This window comes from Denticeps clupeoides, chromosome 11 (genome assembly GCF_900700375.1).
Source record: "Denticeps clupeoides chromosome 11, fDenClu1.1, whole genome shotgun sequence".
In the NCBI taxonomy this organism is placed as follows: domain Eukaryota; kingdom Metazoa; phylum Chordata; class Actinopteri; order Clupeiformes; family Denticipitidae; genus Denticeps; species Denticeps clupeoides.
In genome coordinates this window covers 5,251,049-5,274,669 of record NC_041717.1, presented here as the reverse complement: position 1 = coordinate 5,274,669, position 23,621 = coordinate 5,251,049, and the positions used below count along the sequence as shown (strand labels likewise).

General features: G+C 43.8%; 2 protein-coding genes across 19 annotated transcripts in view; both read left to right on the top strand.

The window, feature by feature from the left end:
- Positions 1-19,103, top strand: part of trpm3 (transient receptor potential cation channel, subfamily M, member 3) — an 89,916-nt gene extending 70,813 nt beyond the window's left edge. For 2 of the 18 annotated variants that reach the window (XM_028996819.1, XM_028996822.1), the window contains exons 10-28: positions 63-163; positions 239-373; positions 612-662; positions 3,640-3,675; positions 3,892-4,032; positions 5,041-5,070; positions 5,282-5,574; positions 6,472-6,700; positions 7,714-7,917; positions 9,594-9,734; positions 10,163-10,291; positions 10,588-10,839; positions 11,117-11,291; positions 12,031-12,123; positions 13,135-13,285; positions 13,402-13,595; positions 13,693-13,825; positions 14,171-18,380; positions 18,581-19,103. In XM_028996819.1, coding sequence (XP_028852652.1) covers positions 63-163; positions 239-373; positions 612-662; positions 3,640-3,675; positions 3,892-4,032; positions 5,041-5,070; positions 5,282-5,574; positions 6,472-6,700; positions 7,714-7,917; positions 9,594-9,734; positions 10,163-10,291; positions 10,588-10,839; positions 11,117-11,291; positions 12,031-12,123; positions 13,135-13,285; positions 13,402-13,595; positions 13,693-13,825; positions 14,171-15,632 — 3,950 coding nt within the window. In that variant the 3' untranslated portion in view covers positions 15,633-18,380; positions 18,581-19,103. Of the gene's footprint in view, positions 1-62; positions 164-238; positions 374-611; positions 663-3,639; positions 3,676-3,891; positions 4,033-5,040; positions 5,071-5,281; positions 5,575-6,471; positions 6,701-7,713; positions 7,918-9,593; positions 9,735-10,162; positions 10,292-10,587; positions 10,840-11,116; positions 11,292-12,030; positions 12,124-13,134; positions 13,286-13,401; positions 13,596-13,692; positions 13,826-14,170; positions 18,381-18,580 lie in introns of those variants that run through there. The other 16 variants (XM_028996823.1, XM_028996825.1, XM_028996827.1 and 13 more) reach the window with 11 other exon arrangements.
- A 1,813-nt stretch (positions 19,104-20,916) lies between these two features.
- klf9 (Kruppel like factor 9) lies at positions 20,917-23,044 on the top strand. The gene is made up of 2 exons (XM_028996838.1): positions 20,917-22,186; positions 22,359-23,044. The coding sequence occupies exons 1-2, from the start codon at positions 21,868-21,870 to the stop codon at positions 22,604-22,606; spliced, it is 567 nt and encodes a 188-aa protein (XP_028852671.1). The 5' UTR covers positions 20,917-21,867; the 3' UTR covers positions 22,607-23,044.
- Positions 23,045-23,621: the final 577 nt, after the last annotated feature.

Here is a 23,621-nt window from a genome sequence, read left to right as displayed (position 1 = left end):
GTGTTAGATACTAAATCTAATATAAAATATTAAAGAGGCTCTCTGGACTCTGATGTTGACAGGGGCGAATGCATCGGCACCTGACCAGTTGAGCTTAGCCTTGGCCTGGAACAGGGTGGACATCGCTCGCAGCCAGATCTTCATCTATGGTCAACAGTGGCCGGTAAATATCGTCTAATGAGCCTACAACCCAAATGTGGACATGACCCTCTCATAACCTGCGTTGACCTGTTTTCAGGTGGGCTCTTTAGAGCAGTCCATGCTGGACGCCCTGGTGCTGGACAGAGTGGATTTTGTGAAGCTGCTGATTGAGAACGGTGTCAGCATGCATCGGTTCCTCACCCTGTCCAGACTGGAAGAGCTCTACAACACGGTACAGCAGTCATTAAAGCTCTCCTCTCCATTAGCCGGAGATTTAATCCACACCGACTCACTGAGAGGATGCCGTCCACCTTTCTCAGCAGCAGTGTTAACATTATGCATACATTTTTTTCAGACTTTATACTCTTTTATTGCACAGTTTTGCACAGTTTGCAAAGTGTTCTTTCTTTTTCATAATTGCATTCACTGACTGAAGACTAATACTTTCTCATTTCTTTTAATCATGACAGAGACATGGACCATCCAACACGCTGTACCATCTCGTTCGTGATGTCAAAAAGGTACAATAGTCTGTGTGAATGCGTGTGTGTGTGTGTGTGTGTGTGTGTGTGTGTGTGTGTGTGTGTGTGTGCACATTACTCAACTTGTTGGGACACTGATTTATCACTGTGTATTATATAGGCAGGACTAGTTAAGACACAGTTATTAGTGCAGTATACAAAAACTGTTCATGTTAATAGATTAATACATTAACATTCCATGGAACTACATGGGATTAAAAGGTTAGGTTGTAGTTAAGTTTATGATAGGAATGTCTAAATTCTTCATATGTATTATATACGTGTCCCTACAATTGCAGTAATACACAGTGTGAGTGTATAATGCTGGGACGCAGATGTCCAATGATCCATCTCAGTGCTTGTGTGTGAGTGTGGATGTTTATGTGGGTGTGTGTGAATATTAGCCTTTTAGATTTCTGTTGCGTTTTATTTTATGTTGTTATTCTTTTAATATAATTTTGAACGCCTCTTACAAATATGCTGATGCATAATTAGAATTTTCATAACCTCAGCTTTAGCTGCTTAGAAACATCTCCATCTGTGTTGGTGTTGCCCATGCTGCAGCCATTTACCTGTGCTGAAGCGCAGAAATCAGGTTTTAGTCTTTAATCAGACCAAAGACCAAAGCCTGGTCCCCTGGTTCTCATGGGAAACCCCTCAGAGCTTCATACTGCCTCAATCTTGCCGTAAGCCTGCAGACAAGCTTTACATCTCGCGCCATCTCATAATGACACTTGACCCCTGGGGAAAATAGATTTAAAGTGGTTTCACAGATTAGTGAAGCTTGTGAAGCCTTGTGATTACTATCTGAGACAACATTTTTTTCATTCGTTTTACTGTTTGTGATTTTAATTACTGTGTGTAATTGTGTATTAAATTCAGGGCAAATATACAGCTAATTAAAAGTATGCAGTAAATGTACAGAAATGTGCCTGAAACAAAAATGTAGATGAATTGCAATTCAGTTATTTAGAAACTTAATCGATATTTAATACTAATTAATATCAATTAATTTAGCTAGAAATTATGAGAAAGTCATTGGAATCTCTCATTTTCTAGAACATTTTACTTAACTAGAGCATTGTGAAAGTTTAGTTTTAATGATTGATGTCCCATATTTTCCATGAATTTTCTTTACCATCATACTACTTTAATGATTAAGACGTTTAATTATCCAGAAACTTGCATGGGCTTTATTAAGATCAAAATCTACAGATTTTTTTGCAGATCATTGTATTTCATTTACATTTTTCGTTGCATGATTTCGTTGTTATGATTATCTCTGAAAAGAGATTTGTAGAATTTAGAACTAAATTGCCCATTAATGAGATTTCAACTTTAAAAGAGACCTACAACAGATGAACTTTCCTGTCACATTTGCAAGTGTAAAACAGGATTTTTTTATTATTGAACAAAGACAAGGCACAACTCCAAGAAAGAGACAAATACAAAGACTCATGCAGAGCTTTGTAAAACAACAAAGGAGCCTAATCACATCACAGAGTGTTGAATAAAGACAGAGGAACACACAAAGGGACCAACACACAAGCACTAAGGAATAAATAAGAAGTAATTTTGTCACTAGGTATGTTTAAATTCAGGGGTGGAATCCTTTGGAGGATTCAAATGATTCTAGAATCAGTGAAATTATCATTGATATCTGGAAAGGTCCTTCAAATGCAGCTTGGATGGACTTATAATAATGAATTTGTTGCACAATTGAGTAATTGTGCACTGAGTGACATCCCTTGTGTGTGAAGCTCATTAAAGCAGGGATGTGACAAATACATTTTGTCTTAAATATTCTATTTTGATCTGATCATAACTAAATTGAAGGCTGACAACCGAGTCAGAATGTAGAAAACAAAAGTTTTTGATATGATTGTGCAAATACGAAAGTTGTTCATTCCTGTCCTAAAATCTGACTGGCTGCTGAGCCATGCTCGAAGCCATGGTTAGAATTGCCCACACTTCGGTGACCTCCTACAACTTGACCCTTGATACTGAGATGCTGGACGCTGCTATGGCCTGAAGAAATTTGGTATAGATTTTTGCCGGTGGAATAGCAGTGTATTTAACTGTGCTGCCTTTACGAGAAACTCAAGATTGTGGTGTGTATCTGAGATCTATTAATGGTTTCACATATAACAAAGTAAAAAGCTGGATATTAGTAAATGCATAGATAAAAAATGATCCTTCATTATTTGTAATTTTTCCTTATAAATTGAAGATGAACGGATGTAAAAAATGTATATATATTGATACTAACCTGCTGGAGAGAGTAGTACTCAGGTCGCTATATTTGTTGAGGTGTATTTGTGCTGAGACAAGCTGTCGGGGCATTTCTGGACATGGAGTATTTGGGCAAGATCCTAGATTGGAGGTTGTCAGTGAGCCAATCTTCATCTGTACTACAGACTTTTATAGAGTCATTTTATAGAGTCCCAGCTTCACACATTATAGCCACTTCACAGAGGTGCCAGGGGAATGTTTATTTCCCTCCATTTCCTCCCCTTTACGGTATGATGGGATCTTCCTGTCGTGGCATTTTAACCATGGTGCTGCAGAAGATAAATGCTTAAGAGTAGCTTATGTGCTTCTGTAACGTTGTTAGCTCCCTGGCCCACAGATTCAACACATCCCTCCGGACTTTCACCATCTCTACCTAATCAGGGACTCACATGTTGATGAGGGTTTTCAGCTCCAGAGGTCTTGCTTAAAGTAATGATTTCAAAATGAGAGACCAAATTCTCTAAACATGTACACACACACAGCCGTGAGAATATCGGTGAATAGAGCAGAAAAATATGATAGGAATCACAACAAAGCAGGAATGCAAAGTTTTTTTTAACTGCACAAGCTTTTGTTAGGGTTTTTGTTTTGCTTCAAGCACCCATCTTCTGTTATCACTGTCATTATACTCCATGAACCCCTTCTTGGTGATACTGTCTCATTGACCTTGTGTGTTCTTTCCAAGCAAGAATATCCAGGGTTCAGTTGGATCTACTTCAAGGTGAATCCACTAATCACATTCCTGTTTTATTCCTTTAAGCAGTACGTTTATTAGTGAGTAGAGGAGTGTGTGGGACGGTGTCTGTGCACGATCCTTTGTTTGCGAGTGGAGCGTGGGTGTGGCCGTGAGGAAATGTACCATTCTCTTTCCTTCACCTTCTGGGGCGTAACATCTTTAGGGTACTCAGCATTGTCTAAATAACTCTGCTGTCTCCAGGGTAACCTGCCGCCAGATTATCGCATCAGTCTTATTGACATTGGATTGGTTATCGAGTACCTGATGGGTGGAGCCTACCGCTGCAATTACACCAGGAAGAGGTTCAGAACGCTTTACCATAACCTCTTTGGCCCCAAAAGAGTAAGTGAAATGTGCAACGCAATTCAAGTATGCATGATTTTATTAACATGCATGTCATTGTAACCCATTCACATCCCAATTCGCATTCTTCTACATCTTGTATTACAACATTCTACTGAAAACTGCTCTTTGCCGCCACATATACAGTTCGTTTAGCCTCTATAGTACAAAATTTTTCTTATTTAAGTCTTATTTAAGATTCACATTGATAGCATGCCTTATAGCATTGACTTAAGCATGAAAGAATATTCTTTCTGAAGACTTTATGAAACTCATTATGAAATGAGAAATTATTTTTGAAGATGGAAAGACAACCACATAGTTTAAGGTTCTCTAGCACAGATGCCAAAATGTGCTTTGTGAACAATAAGCCACACTAAAATTATTCAGTGTGAAAGGCTACAGTTATGAGACCATTGTGTGTTCTGGCTGGCATGCAGCATTTTAAATTCACAAAACAGTAATATTATATTTGATTTTATTAAAACAGTTAAAAAACGGCAATATCTTATGTAATAATCATATTAGTCACTGTGTGGAAGCGGAATTAAGCGGCATTAAGCTTTAGTACATCCACCTGCAGTATACACCTGCATTACGTTTTCTTAGCAAAACTACAAGAGAGGCATAAAGATGACATACAAAGAAATAACTCATAACACTTTATATGATATTAATGCACAATCGCACATACATGGACGCTTGGGTGGAAAAATCCTAAAATAGATGGAAGATATTAACTAGCCCACAGGAGGTTTGCTCTATTTACATCGGCACAGTCTTGCTCGCATGCTATCGCATCGATTCATTATTTATATGTACGCTGTTAAAGGCAACAGATAAACCTCAATTTAGCATGACCCTCTTTGTTGAAATTAATAAATAAGTATCACGACATTGCTGAACTTCATCTGCCTGCGCGCGTGTGTATGTGTAGTTTGTGTGTGTGTGTGTGGTTCTTTACAGGAAAGGGCAGAAATAATTAGTCTCTGTAATTTTTCCTTATAGCCCAAAGCTCTGAAATTACTAGGAATGGAGGTGAGTGTTTTATTCCGTTACATGCATGAGGCATTATTTTCACTGCTTTTCATTGAAGTGCCTCATATGAAATCGACATTACACGCCGTCTTAAAGGTCAAACTGTCACTGTTCTGCTTGCTGCTTTATCAAATCAGGGTGAATCCCTTAACACTTGACAACATGACCCGTTAAAACAGCAAATTGTATTTTCTCCTCCGTCCTCTCTTAGGATGACATGCCGATCCGGAGGGGGCGACAGAAAACGACGAAAAAGAGGGAGGAGGAGGTAGACATTGACCTGGATGACCCCGAGATCAACCACTTTCCCTTTCCATTCCATGAACTCATGGTTTGGGCCGTGCTGATGAAGCGGCAGAAGATGGCACTGTTCTTCTGGCAGCATGGCGAGGAGGCCATGGCGAAAGCCCTGGTGGCCTGCAAGCTCTGCAAGGCAATGGCCCATGAAGCATCAGAGAATGACATGGTGGATGACATTTCACAGGAGCTCAACCACAACTCCAGGTGCAGAGCTCCATTCTGAAATACATTACAAAACAGCATGGGAATTGGCCTTCAAAGTTAAAATACAAACAAAATGAACTTGCACTGTTCTTTTCATGTGAGTCTACACTTGTTTGTTCATAGAACTTCATTAGATCTGGATATACAACTAGCACCAACCATGCTGGCTGTCAGTGCATAGTCTGTTCTAGATACCCAAGCCATTCTGAATCCATTCTAATTCTGCCTCAGTGGCTGGCACTGAGCAAGTGATGCAGACTGGCATGGTGGCACCACGTGGCCTACTGTAAAAAAATCCTTCATTTGGTTCAGCCGTTGACTGAATGCATTCATGAACAGCACAACATGGGCACCCAGCCATAGGCTTTCCATTCTCGGTTAAACTGCTGGAGGGATGGACACCCTTCTGTCCCACATTTTGTGTTTTGATGGTTTGATGTTAAGACATTGACCATGATTCTGGCCAAAAATCTCCCATCAGTCTTTGGCTGGGCTTGGACAAGCTACACCTAAACATACCTAAAATAACACGTAGTTGTAAAACACATTTGAAATTCTTGGAAAATAGTGTAAAAAAATGTGCAGACCTGAACACAGACACAATCAGAGAGCGCCGGAGTAATTGCAGTCGCCTCTGCTTATTTACGGGCGCCTGTTCTCGCTGGTGATGAAAGTGGAGATGTAGATGAGAGATGAGAGCAGATGAGAGGAGGAGCCAAGCTGTCAGGTGCCAGAAACATGTTGCATCAAAGCACCAATGACTGACCTCCTTCTCCCTGCCAGAAACGCACAAATGTGCTCAGTCAAGTGTGAGGCCATGTGTACGTGCATTTCGGGGGGGAGGGACAATACCTATGTGTGTATGGACTGTTTCGTTAACTGCGGGCTGTACCATAGGGAGTTCGGCCAGTTGGCAGTGGAGCTCTTGGACCAGTCTTATAAACAGGACGAGCAGATGGCAATGAAGCTCCTAACCTACGAACTGAAGAACTGGAGCAACGCCACCTGTCTGCAGCTCGCTGTGGCCGCCAAGCACCGGGACTTCATAGCCCACACCTGCAGTCAGATGCTCCTGACGGACATGTGGATGGGCCGTCTGCGCATGCGCAAGAACTCGGGGCTGAAGGTGAGCGGTCAGGCTCCTCAGAAACATTGTACGCTCCCAGTCCGGTTCTCTAAAATTATGTCTCTAAGTCACAAAATCATTTGAACTAATAGTTTAGTCTTTTGATTCAGAATTTACGGCCCTTTTGTAATTCCATTATACACTTCTGAATGAAATGAAGCCGCCACTTCTGTTCTTCTGCGGCCTCTGAGGCAGGGATGTGTGTAACCTACCAGAATATCTGCATGAATGTATTTGGCACACCCTTGTAAGTGTTCACGTCATAATCTCGTATGTGGGTTTTATGACTAATTAAGTGCGATGGCAAAGTCAAAGTGAAAAGTCCCAAGTGGGACTAACCGATTTAGCCCGAAATACAGTATGTCCCAGGAAATGTGCAACAGATTTTTACCCCACATCAGATATGGTCTGAAACTCTTAATAAAGATAATTTTAATGTATAACATGACTTCATTTTTGTATCTTGATTATTTATTCCTGTTACATTAATCACATTCCAACCCCATATGCTACTATAAAGGACTTATCAACACTTACAAGAAAATGGTGCATAACATTACACCAAGGTTTGATGAGCACACATTATTGTTACTACATTTGTACATTTATACATGTGTGTGTGTGTGTATAGAGGCATAGGTCCCTTCTGAAGGCACGTTAGCACGGTTCCTTAGACCCAGATAGAGAATGAGGTTGAAGATGTGACTCTAAAAGAGGCAACAGAGTCAGAGCGGTGCTATGTAAAAACCTCACCTCATCACGTGGTGCACTAAGAGTGCTTTGTGTTTTTTAGAGAGCCTGAAATTCAGTACCTTGTGTTTTTTTTTTTTTTACTATTTGTGTTTTGATCATGCCTTTCAATTTGCATTTGTTGCATATTTTTTTCTAATGCAAGTATCTTAAACAGCTTCTTCCATACATCAGTCTCTCATAATATAAATGAGCCGTCAGCCTTGTGTGGTGTGTGTATGCAACACTGCGCAACCCAACGTGTGTGTCCTCCACCCACGCAGGTGATCCTTGGCCTGCTGCTGCCACCCTCCATCCTGAGTCTTGAGTTTAAGAACAAGGACGAGATGTCCTACATGCCTCAAGACCAGGACACCTACCTGCAGGAGAAAGATGTGGAGGAGCCCGAGAAACAAGCCAAAGAGAAGGAAGAGGAGGACATGGAGTTCACAGTAAGATCCTACTGTGAGACGCAGTACAACTCCGTGGTGAGAGAACCCACCTCAGCCTCGCCGTCAGCCTTTTAACAATCGCACATGTATACGCACACAAACACACACAAATTAGCTGCAATATTACCCTGTGGTTGAAACAGAGCCGAAAGCCGAAACTTTGTCTTCTTCTGCGTCTGTCCAACCTCCTCTACCTCACGTTACCTGCCACTAATTGACAATTTGCATCCTAGGGACAACCGTAATTTGAAGAGGCTGTCTGGATATCTCCTTGTTTTCTTTATCTTTTTTGTTTTTCTTCAGGAGTCCAATTGGCTCAATTGGCTTGTTCAAAAACCGAAAGACAGTAACCCAACACTCGCCTCTTTTTCAGTTCTGTGGCTCCCCCTCCTGACCCTTGTAGATCATTACTCGCTGTCTTGGTGAAGACATGATTCTGGAGTTGTATCGTCTCCTTTTGTCTGTCTGTCTTTGTGTCTGCAAAGTATTCTGTCTCCCCTGCTTTCCTTCAATTTTCTTTCCATTCCTTTAAGTGATGGTGTCATCTGAAGTATGGTAATGTGAATGATATTCTCCCATCCTTGCAACCTTTGGCCCATGCTGCATGTTTTTGCGCTTGTCTGAACTGGTCTGTGTCAGCACAGTCTCTGTGGCCTTGTCCAGGCATTCGTCATGTATGTCGAGACACAGAATTACAAAAAAACACGGGCAAATGTCCAAGATTCATTTGCTGACATGGCACATCTGCACATTTAACATTCTGCCTTGGCTGCATTGGGGAAACAGAGCTACACACCAAGAACACACCAAGAAACAAAACATCAAGGGTAAAGACGCCACCTAAGCAATTATATGTTTATATGGCTTGGAAATGTGGACGCTGTGCAGGTCTGAATATGCAATGCAGCTGAAAGAGAACACTGTTTTTTTTCTCAGCAATAGATTTTCAAAACCCACAGTTATGCTACACCTACAATTGTATTGCAATTTACCTTCATACGCCTACCTCAGACATTAACTATGAAGTTTCAGTGGTTATGTTACTTTGTGTGATAACTGTCTGTGATTGTACTTACTGGGAAAAGATGAGCTGTTGTGACTTACAGGTGAAATGTGTATGGTTTTAGTTTTTTTTAACTTTCGTAGAACAAAAATTGTTCAAAACGTATGAAATGTACTAGATGTCTATGAATGGTGTTGCAGGGATATTTCATGAAGTTTGGTGGGGGCCTTTTGGCAAAATACTGCCTCCAGGCGGCTGAATATTACACATTGCACCTTTAACCAAAGTGTAGATGGATCGGAGGGCTTGTGGTGAAAGCTGCAACAGCTCAGTTCTCCATGGTCTCCTCACAGGGAAACGCGGAGAAAAAAAATGATTGCAATACAATGTTACCATGTTCTAAGAGAGTACCATGGTGCTCCACTTGTCAGTGGAATGATATACACTCTCTTGAATGAATGAAGGACATGCAGTCACCTACCTGCGTGCTCTCACTCCTTCTCTCGTTCCCATTTCTCTCTCTCTGCGTGAGACATGCACCACGGAAACATATTCATTCTGTCACATTCCTGGCATCATCAAATGGCATAATCATGAGGATCCTCTTGAGTTGAATCACCCTCCATTTGTGCGTTGGGACCACACATAATCATTTTGAGGTGTAGTAAGGATCCTTTCTGTTTTTGTTGCTGTGATCATTCCCTTCCAGGCCATGCTGGGGAAAGTAAGCACAGAGACTTCTAGAAAGAAGGATGTGAATGAGGCCCAAAATCGCCACAGGCTGATTCCAGTGGGACGCAAGATCTACGAGTTTTACAATGCACCAATAGTCAAATTCTGGTTCCATACGGTATGAGCCAGGATGCATTTTCTCAACACACTGTGCTTTTAATGTTACTTGCTCTGTTGTTGGCTGTTATTGTTAGTGCATCAGTTTGACTGCCTGATGCTTGAGCTTCAGCTGAGGTAAATTCCCCTTGAAGCTCACCAATCAAAGTTTGATTATTTAACACTTCAGATCAATTTCAACATAGGAAATAAGTGGCATCATCACAGGGTTACCATTACTGATGATTTATAGAAGATTTGTTTACTCATAGGCTGAAATTAGGATTTGGATACATATTTCAGCCTGGGAAATGATTATTATCATTTGAAGCTTCTCATTGTAAAAGAACCTATGACTTTTTTACTGTGGCATACTACAAAAAGGCTAAAGCTAGGCTCGTGGCAGCGGTTTTGTATTAATATCCGCCCTGTTCATGTGTTTCTATACAGATGGCCTATGTTGGTTACCTTATGCTGTTTAACTACATTGTGCTTGTGAAGATGGATCTATGGCCTTCTCCTCAGGAGTGGATTGTTATTGCATACATTTTTACCAATGGAATTGAAAAGATGAGAGAGGTAAGACATTTCAATCTGTCATAAAGAATTTCCAAGCAACAAAAGGCCAGAAGTGGAGAGGGGAAGATTTAAATGTTGTGCCTTCAGGGTGCCTAATGAAGTGCACCAAAGGTCTGGATAGTGGTCACCAAGGTGATGGATAGTGATTGCAATGAGAATGCTGTCCTCTGCTGGTGATTGGATCACAATGCTTTGATTTGTGAGCAGCATGAACACACGAACAGACGTGAGAGCCGTTTACAGCACGCATCAGACCAACTGTGATCCGCTTGCATTCATGTGTTTCTGTGTGGCAGATACTGATGTCAGAGCCTGGAAAGCTGCTGCAAAAAGTCAAGGTGTGGCTGCAAGAGTACTGGAATATTACTGACCTCATGGCCATCCTCATCTTCTCCATCGGCATGGTGCTCCGTCTGCAGGACCCACCACTCATGAGCTATGGGCGGGTCATCTACTGCGTCAACATCATCTATTGGTACATCCGCCTGCTCGACATCTTTGGTGTGAACAAGTACCTGGGTCCGTATGTCATGATGATTGGCAAGATGGTGAGATGTATTTTGTGATTATATCAACATATCACAGGTATCCGGTATTATCAATAATCACCATGGGGGATGGGATACAGAAACACATTCACTACATTCCTACACATTCTACAATCCTATGAAAAGTATGTTTTGATAAAAGTTCTACATATTGCACCTTTATTTTAGAACAATTGATTAATGTATTGTTTTTTTAGCAATCTTCATATGTGTCTCAGGTATTTTCACTGTCCTGCATTATTTCTCATTTACTACCAAAACACTCTTTCCACTTTAGATGATCGACATGATGTACTTTGTGATCATCATGTTGGTGGTGCTCATGAGTTTCGGGGTGGCAAGGCAGGCCATCCTGAACCCCAATGAGGATCCGTCCTGGATGCTGGCACGCAACATCTTCTTCATGCCTTACTGGATGATCTACGGGGAGGTGTTTGCCGACCAAATTGACCGTAAGACCACCATCCCATCTATTTAAACATATTAAAAGAGCTCAAGGAGACCATCTGGAGGAATTTGAAGGTCAAGGAATATGGCTGATTTTGAGTCTTTAGAATCCACAGAAAGGTGTATATACACATTTAAAGAGCGATAAAAAAAATACACCAACAAAAATGCTCTGTGAGATCATACTTGAAACAACCCATGTCCCTGCATTAAAGGTAATTTACTCTGACTTTTCATGCTCTCCAGGAATTTGGTATATTGCCACTGTCAGCAGGGATCTCTCAAGATTAGAGGGAAGAGAAGCTATGGCTTCCCTTCAGTCAGAGTGATTGGTAGAGTCTCTAAATAGAGCCAATAAATGGTCTGAATAGGTTCCTTGTCATCAGGATAAAAACATTGTTCTCTTTGCCAAGTAATCAGAAGCAGTTTTTGAAACGTTGTCCTTTTTGTAAAAAAAAGTCTGAAAAAAAAAAAAGGAAAATTACACGAGTGATGTCTACCCCATAAACATATTGATTTCTTTTGTTCAACGGGAAAAAATGTATTTTATTTAACAGTGCCTTTTTCCAGCAATATTCATCAGATGCTCAGTCCCAGTGCATTATAAAATCTGCAGTGAGATTAAAGTGAGACACACACACTTGCCTGGTGTGCCTGCTGCATATGAGTGTGCTGTGTGAGTGCGGTGGGATGGATGGCCCAAAGATCAGAGAGCTGAAATAACGCTGTCGTTCTTTGTTTCAGATGTGAATATTAGGAAGCAACAGCAAAGGCTGAATGAAAAACTCTGGCTGGTCGAAAGTTACTTTCGAACTCATGGAACCTGGCGTAACAATGGTCCATCTCATATAAAACTATCAAAAGCATAATCAATTTCATTGGTTTTATTTTATAAAGAATAGTCTTGCAGATATCACCTTAGCCCCATGCATTGTCCCGCCATCAACCGAGAATCAATTGATGGCAGAAAAACCCCATGCTTTTTCAATGATGAGCAGGGAGCTCAGTCTACATGACAGGAAGCTCTTGCTCAGGTTTACTCAAGCAGAGTGCCCTGCCATGGAAACTCAGCCTTACACTGGTCATTATTCCATTCCAACATGGCTCAATCTGCGGCCGTATCAATGCACTGGCATAGTTCTCCATTGCAGCCCTCCATTTCACAGTTCACACCAGCCTGCCCCTCAGCACATAGACATGCGCTATATAATGCATTTACAATAGACATGGCATGGACACCCTGATAAATAAGCATTTGCGGTTTCTAGCACCCGTGCCTCACCTCCCATCATCGACAATGTTTTTCCACGTGGTTCAGTTGTCAGAGTTTTTAATGGACACAATTTCTCTTCCAAAAATTGCAAATCCAAAAAAATAAATAAATAAACTATGATGTTACTTCAGTTCTCGACCTTTGGGCTGCCAGGTGTGATATGTAACTATGCAATCTATGGGCCATAAATCTAATGATCATACTCAATGTCCTCTCTTTTTAACTAACAGCAACTGAACCATCCCAAAAGGAAAAAACGTGCAATGAATTTTAAACGCATTTTATTTTTTCAGTGTACGACCATCATCTGTCGGACTACTGCACATGTAAATGACAATATATTTTAAACATTGAGGACATGTTTAAATATATTGGGTATGCAAACAGCCAACATTATGAATATATTTTGAATATATTTGGAGATACATCTCAGTGCACATGATGTCTCCATTCAGGCATATACCACTCTCCTCTTTCCTTTGCATGCATGTGTGTGTGTGAGAGAGGAAAAGCAACCGGCTTTCACCGTTAGTCCGACGGCCTTCAGTCATTCTGTTCTCTTCTTGTGGCCATAGCCCCATGTGGACAGAACATCACCACGGAAGATGGAGCTATTGTTCCCCTCCCACCCTGCAAAACTGGAGCATGGATTGTTCCGGCCATCATGGCTTGCTACCTGCTGGTGGCTAACATCCTGCTGGTCAACCTGCTCATAGCTGTGTTTAAGTATGTACTCTGTTTGCTTAGATGAATATCTCTCATGTATTTTAAAGAGCGTGTCCTTCTCCTTAGTGACAGGACGACGCGCATGTGTCATGCTGTTGGTTCTCTTGTCACTGTAGCAACACATTCTTCGAAGTGAAATCAATATCCAACCAAGTGTGGAAGTTCCAGCGCTATCAGCTGATCATGACCTTCCATGAACGACCCGTCCTTCCTCCTCCTCTGATTATCTTCAGTCACATGACCATGCTTTTGAAACACCTGTGCTGCCGCTGGCGCAAGCACGACGAGGACGAGCACGATTATGGACTAAGTGAGCAACTTCACTACAGTCACACTGCTGCACATGCTCGGAAATGATGTGAAGTAGCTTTTCTGTGCTAATTTATGGCCTCTTCTCAAATCCACAGAGCTCTTTATCACCGAGGAGGAGCTGAAGAAATTGCACGACTTTGAGGAACAGTGCATAGAGGAGTACTTCAGGGAGAAAGAGGACCGTTTCAACTCTTCTAATGACGAGAGGATACGTGTGACCTCAGAAAGGTCAGGCTTAACAGTGACCTCACATAGGTGGTATCCATGTCCGTCAGATATAATTTGGTTCAGGTAAGCTAGGGTGAGAGAGGGTTTGGTTTTTTGGGGGGGGTTTGCCTGAATAATAAGATGCCGTACACAAGTTCTTGAGTTGAATCAGGCGTGGTGGGTCAGTGTTCGAGAGCCCTGATAAGGACGCTATGTTGTATCACTGCTAAGCATCTATAGTGTACAGTTATTTCCCCTGCTGGCAGAAATGAATGCAAACAAGCGTGTTTAAATTCACGTGTTTTCTTTTCTGAAAACCAAGAAAGCAATGCTAAGACTTATTCTCACATACATTTGAACTCTCAGGGTGGAGAACATGGCCATGCGTCTGGAAGAGGTGAATGAGAGGGAACACTTCATGAAGGCATCTCTTCAGACCGTGGACATCCGTCTGGCACAAATGGAGGAGATGATTGGTCGAATTGCGATGGCCTTGGAACGAGTTACTGGCCTGGAGCGGGGTGAGGTCAACAAAGTGCGCTCGCGGACATCTTCCGATTGCACCGACACCAACTACATCCTGCGCCAGAGCAGCTTCAACAGCCAGGAGGGTGGGACCACCTACCGCCTCCAGGAGTCACTAGAACAGGGGGGCGAGGAGTCCATCTCTCCCACCTCCCCTACGGCTCTGGCTCCGCGAGCTCGCAGCCACTCCTTCTACGTTGGAGGATCGAGGGGCGGCGGGGCCTCAGAGAGGGTGGAAGGATTTTTTAAAGAGCGATCGCTCAGCCTGCACCGAGCAAACAGCTCCCAGTCTGTGGCCTCTGCTGCAACATCAAAAGATACCAAACCGCTTCCCATGAACACACTGTCCGTGTCCCCGCATCACCGTCCTTCATCTTGTATTGATATCTATGTGTCAGCCTCAGAAGAACCCGCCTCCTCCGAGAGCTTCCTGGAACCCATAAGGATGGTCCCACCACTGGCAAGGGACTCCTCCGTCCATTCTGAAATCATGGAGGTGGTGTTCTCTGGAGGGCAGGACTACAGCGTGCGGTCAGGCGTAGGTGAGAGACAGTCAGATGGGACAGTCATATTTGAGGACAGTGCCGCTGCAGATCTGTCACTCTGCTCAGGTCAGCTGCTCCCCGACAGCCTGCCCCCCTGGGATCTGGATCCCTCCCCGCCCCCGTCCGCTGGCGTACTGGAGCGCTCGAAGAGCAGCCGCTTCCTGTCGGCAGCGGGGCCCCTGTTCCTGGACGAACCCCCTCTGGTGAAATCCCACAGCCTTATGTTCACGCCGCGGAGCTACTACGGTGGGCTGGGCGTGCAGGTGAAAGCAGCCGAGTACACCAGCATCACGGACTGCATCGACACCCGCTGCGTCTCCACGGCGTTCCCTCTGCCCGAGCGGTCCGACTCACCCGGAGGCTCCTTCACCTTCGACAAGCCCCAGGACCTGGGGGCCTCACACCCCGAAAGGGAGGCAGAACTCAGTCACGCCGAGTCCGACTCCGAGGACCCGGCGGGGATGCTCGCGGATTCGGGGAAGGCTGATTTGGGTCCCTACTGCTCACCGTTCTCCAGGCTGGAGCGCGCCAACAGCTGCTCCTCATCCGAGGACTCCCACTCAGCCAGCATCTACGCACGCAAAAGCTTCTCCATCAGTGAGAGGATGGACAAGGGCCGGGGGCCCACCACTCGAAATCCCTTCCAGCGTAGCAAGTCGGGGGTGAGGCCCGAGGGCAAAACTGACACCCTGTCCATGCGGAAGCTGGCCAAGCCGGCGGCTTTTCGCAGCTTTGACAGCAGACACAACTACACATGATGATGACAGGGCCCACAGAGTAGGTCAAAAAGGAGGGACAAGGTGCTCTACCTCACGTGTTAAGGAGACGGACCGTACGTTGAATAATTTGGCTATACTAAATTCATACGTTATTTTTGCATAGCATTTTAGATGGCATGACATAGACTATTATTGAAATATTTTTAAATCTAACTGTTATTTTGTGTGTTTTGCCAAAAGACTTAATAAGCGATGTTGGTTTTGGTTATTGACCTATTCATACAAATGCAACGAGTCCATTTCTGAATAATGCACCAAAGAAAGGATATGGTTACATTTAGCCCTTTTAGATAAATGCGGGTGAGGCTGTCCATTTTGGTTTGTATTTACACCTGTGAACATGTTCCCTCATAGCATTCATTAGACTCATTATTTTATGCCATACTGAGATAGATTCGTAGTGGTGACGTTCTCGCGATATCAAGTATAAAAAAAAAGGAAAGGTACCTGCTGAGTGCAAAGAAACAAATGCTGTAAATATGGAAGTTTGCTTCATCATCAGTCCTCATATGATTGGCAATTTGGAATGAATGCACCCAATCTGTTAATACCGGACATGATTTGTAATATTTTAATCGACTGATTGAATTTTTCAAACTGCCTAAATCTTTACCCGCGGTTCTTTTGAAAACTAACACAAGAGGGCAACGTAAGCCCACGGAAAAAGGAGCAAAGACTGCAAAAACTATACATACTACTACGGGAAGCAAAGATTCCTCTAATTTCACTGAGAGATTTTACACTGGAGTTTCTGACTTTTGTTGGTTTTAGCATACTATACTGAGGCTCTACAATGGCCTGTGTGTATCAGACATATTTTAACACTTGCTATGCAAGGTGTCAGAGATTGAAAATATATGAAGTTGGAGTTATGCACTTTAGACCGTATTTTTCGGGTATGCACAAATCAAACTTGAAGATTGCTCACTGATCATGTATAATAAGATTCATGGAATATTGCAGAGGAGCTAAAGGTGCACAGGTATAGGGTTTGTGTGATGAATTATTGGCAGAAGCAAGATTTGGTTTTTGGGGTTTCATTAAGTTTTATTGTTCAGGGTTTTATCACTGAGCATCTTTGGAACTAATTCTTCTCTCCAAACTGTGATTTTAAAATCTCAGAAAATGTTTCATAAAATAAAAAATGACTGCTTCTCTTGTTCACAATTGCAAATAGACAGTTTTTCAGAAAGAGAACAATCAGATTTAAAATAACTTTCTTTGGCCACATGATATAAATGTGGCATATATTTGTCTGTACAATAATACTTAACATTTGTCATATAAACGGAAAGTAGAAATTAACCATTTCATCAATTTACTATCAATTTATGTCTAGAGATTAAATTTGTCAAAATTCGTGCTGTGATTTTCCTCAGATTTGAAAAATGTATTATGTTTAAGATGTATCTGTATCCTCAACTATTTATTTTGTTCATCAGTACTTTAGATGAATTTCTCTCAGATGATAAGACACAGTCCAATTCTGTACTGTATTTTTTAGTAAATCAAACTTTTTATTAATTTGATTATTTAAATCAGATAATAGTATTTGTTCCAAGTACTATGTCATTTACAAATCAAACTCCAGAACATTGTACTAAAGCAATTCTGAAAATTGGCAAGCAATACTTTAATTACCAATCTGGGCGTGCCTTTTAGGCCAAACATGTGATTATGTCTTTTTCTTCCTAATTCCCTGATCCTGACAAGACTACATCATCAGTGCTGAATGCTGTACTATTACTTCATGACTGTGTTAAATGTAGATTAACACTAATTTACTGACACCCTGCACACACGCTGTCCTTGACCTTAATCTTATTGTTTTGCCTTATTCTGTTGCAGTTCTCCAGGTAAATACTGTGTAATAAGAGTTGGAACTGGCTTGTTGCTTGGTTTTGTGTGTGTGCAAACCAAAAAGGAAAAAAATTGAAGGACACAAATCTGTATGCAAAGAAAAATAAAGTGTTTTCCACTTCCACAGAAATTTCATGCAGTTTTGAGTCACAGACGGTTCCTGCACAGGATGTGCGAACTAGGACACTTACAGGATACCCCTGTACATGAGTCACAGATGACGGCCAAACCATACAACTTCTTCTGACCTGAAACATGTGTGTTTGGTTCTTTTCTTTGCACATCAGTAAAGTGTTTGCATACCTTGTCAGATAGAGGCACTTAAGATCACTAGCTGGACACTGATCTGTTATGGCATTGGATTTTAGATGGGAGATCATCATTCATTTATGAAGAAGATGTGGCAATGAACATGTCCATATTACCTGATGCTCACATGTAAATGTCATGTAAATGTTCTTGTGGTTGTTGTAAAAGTTATTAATATGTAAGACTGTATGTATAATGACATACCAGTAAGGACTACCTACCTAGCAGAGTGCCAAACGGATCCGAGAAAACTTTATGTACAGTATTTTCTTAATATTTTCATATACTGTAGTATACAGGTTCGTGAATTACTTACGTGAACATATCTCCCATCCCCACCCCTCCAATTTCTATTTATTGGTGAGCACTTGTATGCCAATAAGGCGTCCAAGCACATGTTTTTGCAATAATACTGTAGTTTAAAGGGAAAGGCCTCAGTCCAGATTAGTGTGATAAGATGCATGCAGTTCTTCCGCAGATGATTAAATGAGATCTGACCACAGACTGAAACAGACTGGGATGATGGCAAGACGTGGTGTCTTAATTTCAATTGCGGTAGTGAGTATTTGGATGCAAATTTAATTGTATTCTGTAATATTCCTTAATGTGAACAGAATGTTTGGCATGTATTACTAAATAAATGAATCATTAAGTGATACAAACTGCTCTCTCTCTCTCTCTCTGGTTTACCTTCGTTTTTCTGAAATTTCTCTCGTCCTTTGCGACAACTTTGCTACTGACATCGTCGGTGTGCGGAGGATGCGCAGCCTGGGTGAAGAAGGATTTCCGTTTCCAGAGCCCACTGCTGTTGCCAGGTCGGTCTTTTATGAGCGAACTTTTTCTGCCATAACTTAACGTTTGCATATGTAGACACTGAAGCCCAGATGCTAAAAAAAAATCCGGAGTAAATACATAGAAAAATAAGCAAGCGACCTTTACGTTCCCCTTTCACTGTTTGTTTTAAGTAGGTGACCTTTATTTCGTGCTTGTCTCGGTGACCTGGTAGCGCGTTTCTGTCACGGTATTTGGCATCACAGACGGTCGCCTGCGCTACGCATTTATGCCGCCACGCACTTTGTAAAAATCCGGAGATCCCGGAATGTCTTTAAATTGACTGTAGTCTGATTTCCATTCGCCGATTAAACTTGTCCACGTGTCACTTGAAACTAGACGGCGTCACGCAGGCTCGTCTGAGTCGCAAGAAAAGGCTTTTTGTCTAAAATATGTGATATGTTGTCAAATCAAAACAGAAGGTCTCCTTTGTCGCGTGTGGGACTTTTTTTTGGGATGGGGGGGGGGGGGGGGGGGGGGGCAGGACGCCACCACACGGCGATTAGTATGAGCAAAAGTGCAGTGACAGCAGCGAGCACCCGCGGCGCTTAGGTTCACTCCTAGTTCACGGTACGGAACATTCTGTTCCTCCAAAACACGCACGTGGGCAGGCCCGGTTAGAATAACAACAACGTGACACATTGTTTTCACCTCGACTTGTTTGTGCAGAAGACACGATATTACTTAATACAGTATTACTTAAGACACGACATTAGTTGATAATGCTCTAATGACGACATGCGTTACGTATGCGTGATTAGTGAACTAGACACTCAAAATGATGCCTGTCCGTATGATAAATACTGTTTTGTGTGCAGATATCCGTGGGTTTCTGTTTTCTGTTTTATAAACTAAAAGGGAAGATATTGATCCGGAATATTGAGAGGAAATGTACAGAGCCGGACCGAAATAACTCCAATAGCGTCGCCGAGCTGAACGACGCGACATGTTGACGGCGCGGAGCGGACGCGGCAGCCTGCGGCCTGTTTGCTATGCCGCGCACAGAGCGCGCGCACGTGCGCTTCTGGGAAGCGCGGGGAAGGGGCGTGGCCGCGTCTAGGGAGGGGGTGTGGCCGCGTCCGAGCATGGGAGGAGGCGTAGCAGCGTCTAGATAGAGGGGGTGTGGCTGCGTCCGTGCGGCGTAGGGGGTGTGACCGCGGTAGAGAAGGGGAGGAGGCGTAGCCGCGTCTGGGGAGGGGCGTGGCCGTTTCTGGGGAGGGGGAGTGGCCGCGCTCGAACAGCGGAGGAGACGTAGCAGCGTCTAATGGAGAGGGGGTGTGCCCGCGTCCGAGCGGCGGAGGGGGCGTAACCGCGTCTGGGGGAGGGGGTGTGGTCGCGTCCGCGCGATGGGGGAGGGGACGTGACCACGCTTTTGTTTACGGCCGGGGTGAGAGAGTTCGGGCCGGCTACTCAAATTTCGCAGCCCCCGGTTCACTCGTAAACCGACCCGCCGGCTTTGTGTTTACCCCGGATCCGCTAATGATCACGTCGCGGGTTTGTGGGGTCACCAGCCGAAGGTTTGAGCATTTCGTTCCCTCTAGAACTCAGGAGCGGAACAATGGCACAGAATTGTGTCCTGGAATGAACTGCAGGGAATTCATTTACATGCTGCCCCAGGGACAGATTTCCTTTTCTGCCACATCAGAACCGTCTAGCAGTGTGATCTTTCAATGTATACTGTGTACATTTGTATACTGTCTTAGGTTAAAACAGTCAAAATAATTATAAATGTATACATAAACCGGCATCTATGCATTTGTTGTGGAGCTTTTTACTGGTGTTCATGTGCCAACCTCTGCCCCACCTTGGAGCAGTAACGCTGCCTCAGTGCCATCCTCCTGCAACACAAATCGTCAGTGAATGCTGTCAGTACCCATTCTGTGCAAGCTGCATAATATAAATATGCAAACTAGGTATCAGAGCTGCCAGCATAGGTTGGACAGTGACAACAATTGCTTCCCATCACAGTCCATTGCTATGTGCCATTAGCTTTGCTATTCCATTTATATATCCCTGTATTAATTAATTGTACCCATAACACTGCACTAAATTACATTATATTGATTTAGGGTCTACGTTTGTGTTTGTGTCCCAATTAACTACTAATGTGAAGTGAATTTTCATTGTGATAAACAGCACAGGGTGCACACAGTGAAATTCATACATTTACATTTACAGCATTTATCAGACGCCCTTATCCAGAGCGACTTACAATCAGTAGTTACAGGGACAGTCCCCCCCTGGAGCAACTCAGGGTTAAGTGTCTTGCTCAGGGACACAATGGTAGTAAGTGGGATTCGAACCCGGGTCTTCTGGTTCATAGGCGAGTGTGTTACCCACTAGGCTACTACCACCCTTCTGTACTCTGCCGCACCCTTCTGTACTCTGCATTTAACCCATCACCCTGGTGAGCAGTGGGCAGCCATGACAGGCGCCGGTGGAGCAGTGTGTAGGGAAGGTGCTTTGCTCAGTGACACATCAGTGGCCACCACTGCTCAAGATAATGTTTAAGACATGTTATAATGGGTGTGTGCATATATATTTATTATATATATATATATATATAATAAAATGTATAGATATAACAAAAATATCCTGGAAAACAATGGTCATCATTAACATCATTTCAATATGATGCACACGATCATTTAAAAACGCATTTAAGAAAACAGAAGTTTTGGTTTCCGTGATCTAATTATAGACAACTGAAACCGGTTTAAACACACGTGCTGTTTAGCTCCTCAACGCAGCCTGTCTACTTCCGGGTGTGGGCCACGCCCCTCGGCGCCTTCCTAAACCACGATTGGACGAACAGACTTCCAGAGACCGCCCCCGCGGTGTTTCCGAGTAGCGTACCCCAAATAAACGTCACAATCGCGCGTGTCCAATCCGGGCCGGGCTTCATGATGACACCCCGGGATTCCGCGAAGTTGCTCCTCGGAGAGAAGAAACGCAGCGGACGGACCGGCGAGCGGCCGCATGTGGCCCAGCGGGCGGCGCGGCTTCCTGACGTCGTTCGTGTTTAAAGGACGACCTGTCCGGTTCGGTCGCGCCCCTGGTGTCGTGGACGCGCCTGGTTCTGCGTGGAATAAGTTTTTTTACCGACTTGGAGGTGACTGGAGGCAGCACGTGTTGGGAGGGGGAGAAGCAGTTCACGTGGAAACATCGTTTTGTTTAGAATTATTATAATTACTATTATACTAAAAGCGTGAAAATGTCCGACGCGGATCTGGCCGCGAACTGCCTGCTCTCCATCCCGAACGCACCTCCGAGGAGCGACCGCGGCGCGGACGACGCGGCGAAAGAGAACCAGGAAAGCCGCACGCTGCTGATGGTGGCGATGATCCTGCTGGACCTGAACGGCGCGGGCGACGCGGACCGGCGGGGTCCCCGCGGCTCCAGGGCGGCGAGGCAGAGCCGCAGGCAGAGGCACGCGGCTCCCGCGGAGAAGCGCCACCGCTGCCCCGTCGGCGACTGCGGGAAGACGTACGGCAAGTCGTCCCACCTCAAGGCGCACTTGCGGGTTCATACAGGTGAGGAAAAGTACGCACATATACCAAAAACAAGGTGGGCGTGTGACGTGGGTCGCTGCGCAGCGTCCCCGTTAGCTAATGGCGATGACGTAATGACGTAGTCGAACTGTTAGAATAACTCTATATAATGCGACGGTGACCCACAATGCCCTGCTCTGCCCCCCCCCTCCAGGCGAGCGGCCCTTTAACTGCACCTGGCCGGACTGCGGCAAGAAGTTCTCTCGCTCCGACGAGCTGACGCGTCACTTCCGCACCCACACCGGGGAGAAGCGCTTCGGCTGCCCGCTGTGCGACAAGTGCTTCATGCGCAGCGACCACCTCACCAAGCACGCCCGCCGGCACACCGGCTTCCATCCCAGCATGCTGCAGGGCAGGGCGGGCCGCAGGCGCAGGCCCGCCTTCGCCCAGACGCCCGTGTGATCCGAGTCCGGGGCCCGAGCTCGAACAGCGGACCCGCGTTCATCCTCCACGAACTCGCGGGAGTCGAGTAAACCTCCGCCCCGGGCGTCCCGAGTGCCGCCTTTCTTTAGCTTCCGGTTGCGTTTCATGGACGACTGCAGGGAAGCCACGTGCTGTGTAATACATGCATACGCCTGTGAGCATTTTCAACGAGGGAATGTACTTTCTTTAATTCGTCAAGACTTTTTAAAACTGTGGTAAAAGCTTCATGTTTGTATTATAAAGTTTGCTTTTGGCGCCACCTCGTGGTACAAAGAATGATTTATTATTGCGTGACCTGCACATTAAATGTTTGCATGCATTTTTTAAAATGTGAATTAATTGCACATATGATTAAGTTTTCTGTACCATGACTTTTTATTTATTGTATTTTTTTGTACAATAAATTTGTGAATAAAATGTGCTTGGGTGACTTTTTTTTCATCGACTCCTGCTCAACATCCAGATTGTCTTTTGGCTAGTACTATTAAAAAAAAATTAAAGCAGGAAAATTTTGGTGCTTCATCTATAATTATGAACTGTGAGGTATATTTCCAGATGTGAGCTGTACATATAGAGATGCTATACTGCCTGCATTTGCAGTCTTGTGACTGATTTAAAATGCTTATGCAAAATTATACATATACTACTGAGGAAAATGTTCTGTTCAAACTGTGTATATACAAAGTATTAAGTTTAAGATTCAGTTTTTACTGTAATTATATTTCCTTCCTTTATGTGATGCTTGTTGTGTATAGGTCACCAGTGAGGGTTGGAAGCCTATACTGTGCCTGAGTCTGATTTTGTATTTATTGAAGACAAAGGGAATTCAGAGTGAATGGGATGTAAATTACTTGATAGTTGAGAAATACAACTTCCTCTTGAGAAAGACGTATTTTAGATTCGACACCACACTGGGACAGGAAGCATAAGGAAGCGTGCCACCCCACACACTGCTCCTCGGACGCCTTTCATGGTTGACCACTGCTCAGTATGG

Coding starts and splice junctions, on each gene's coding strand:
- klf9 (XM_028996838.1), top strand. CDS start 21,868: ATGTCCGACGCGGATCTGGCCGCGAACTGCCTGCTCTCCATCCCGAAC. Junction 22,187..22,358: donor GCACTTGCGGGTTCATACAG/GTGAGGAAAAGT, acceptor CCCCCCCTCCAG/GCGAGCGGCCCTTTAACTGC.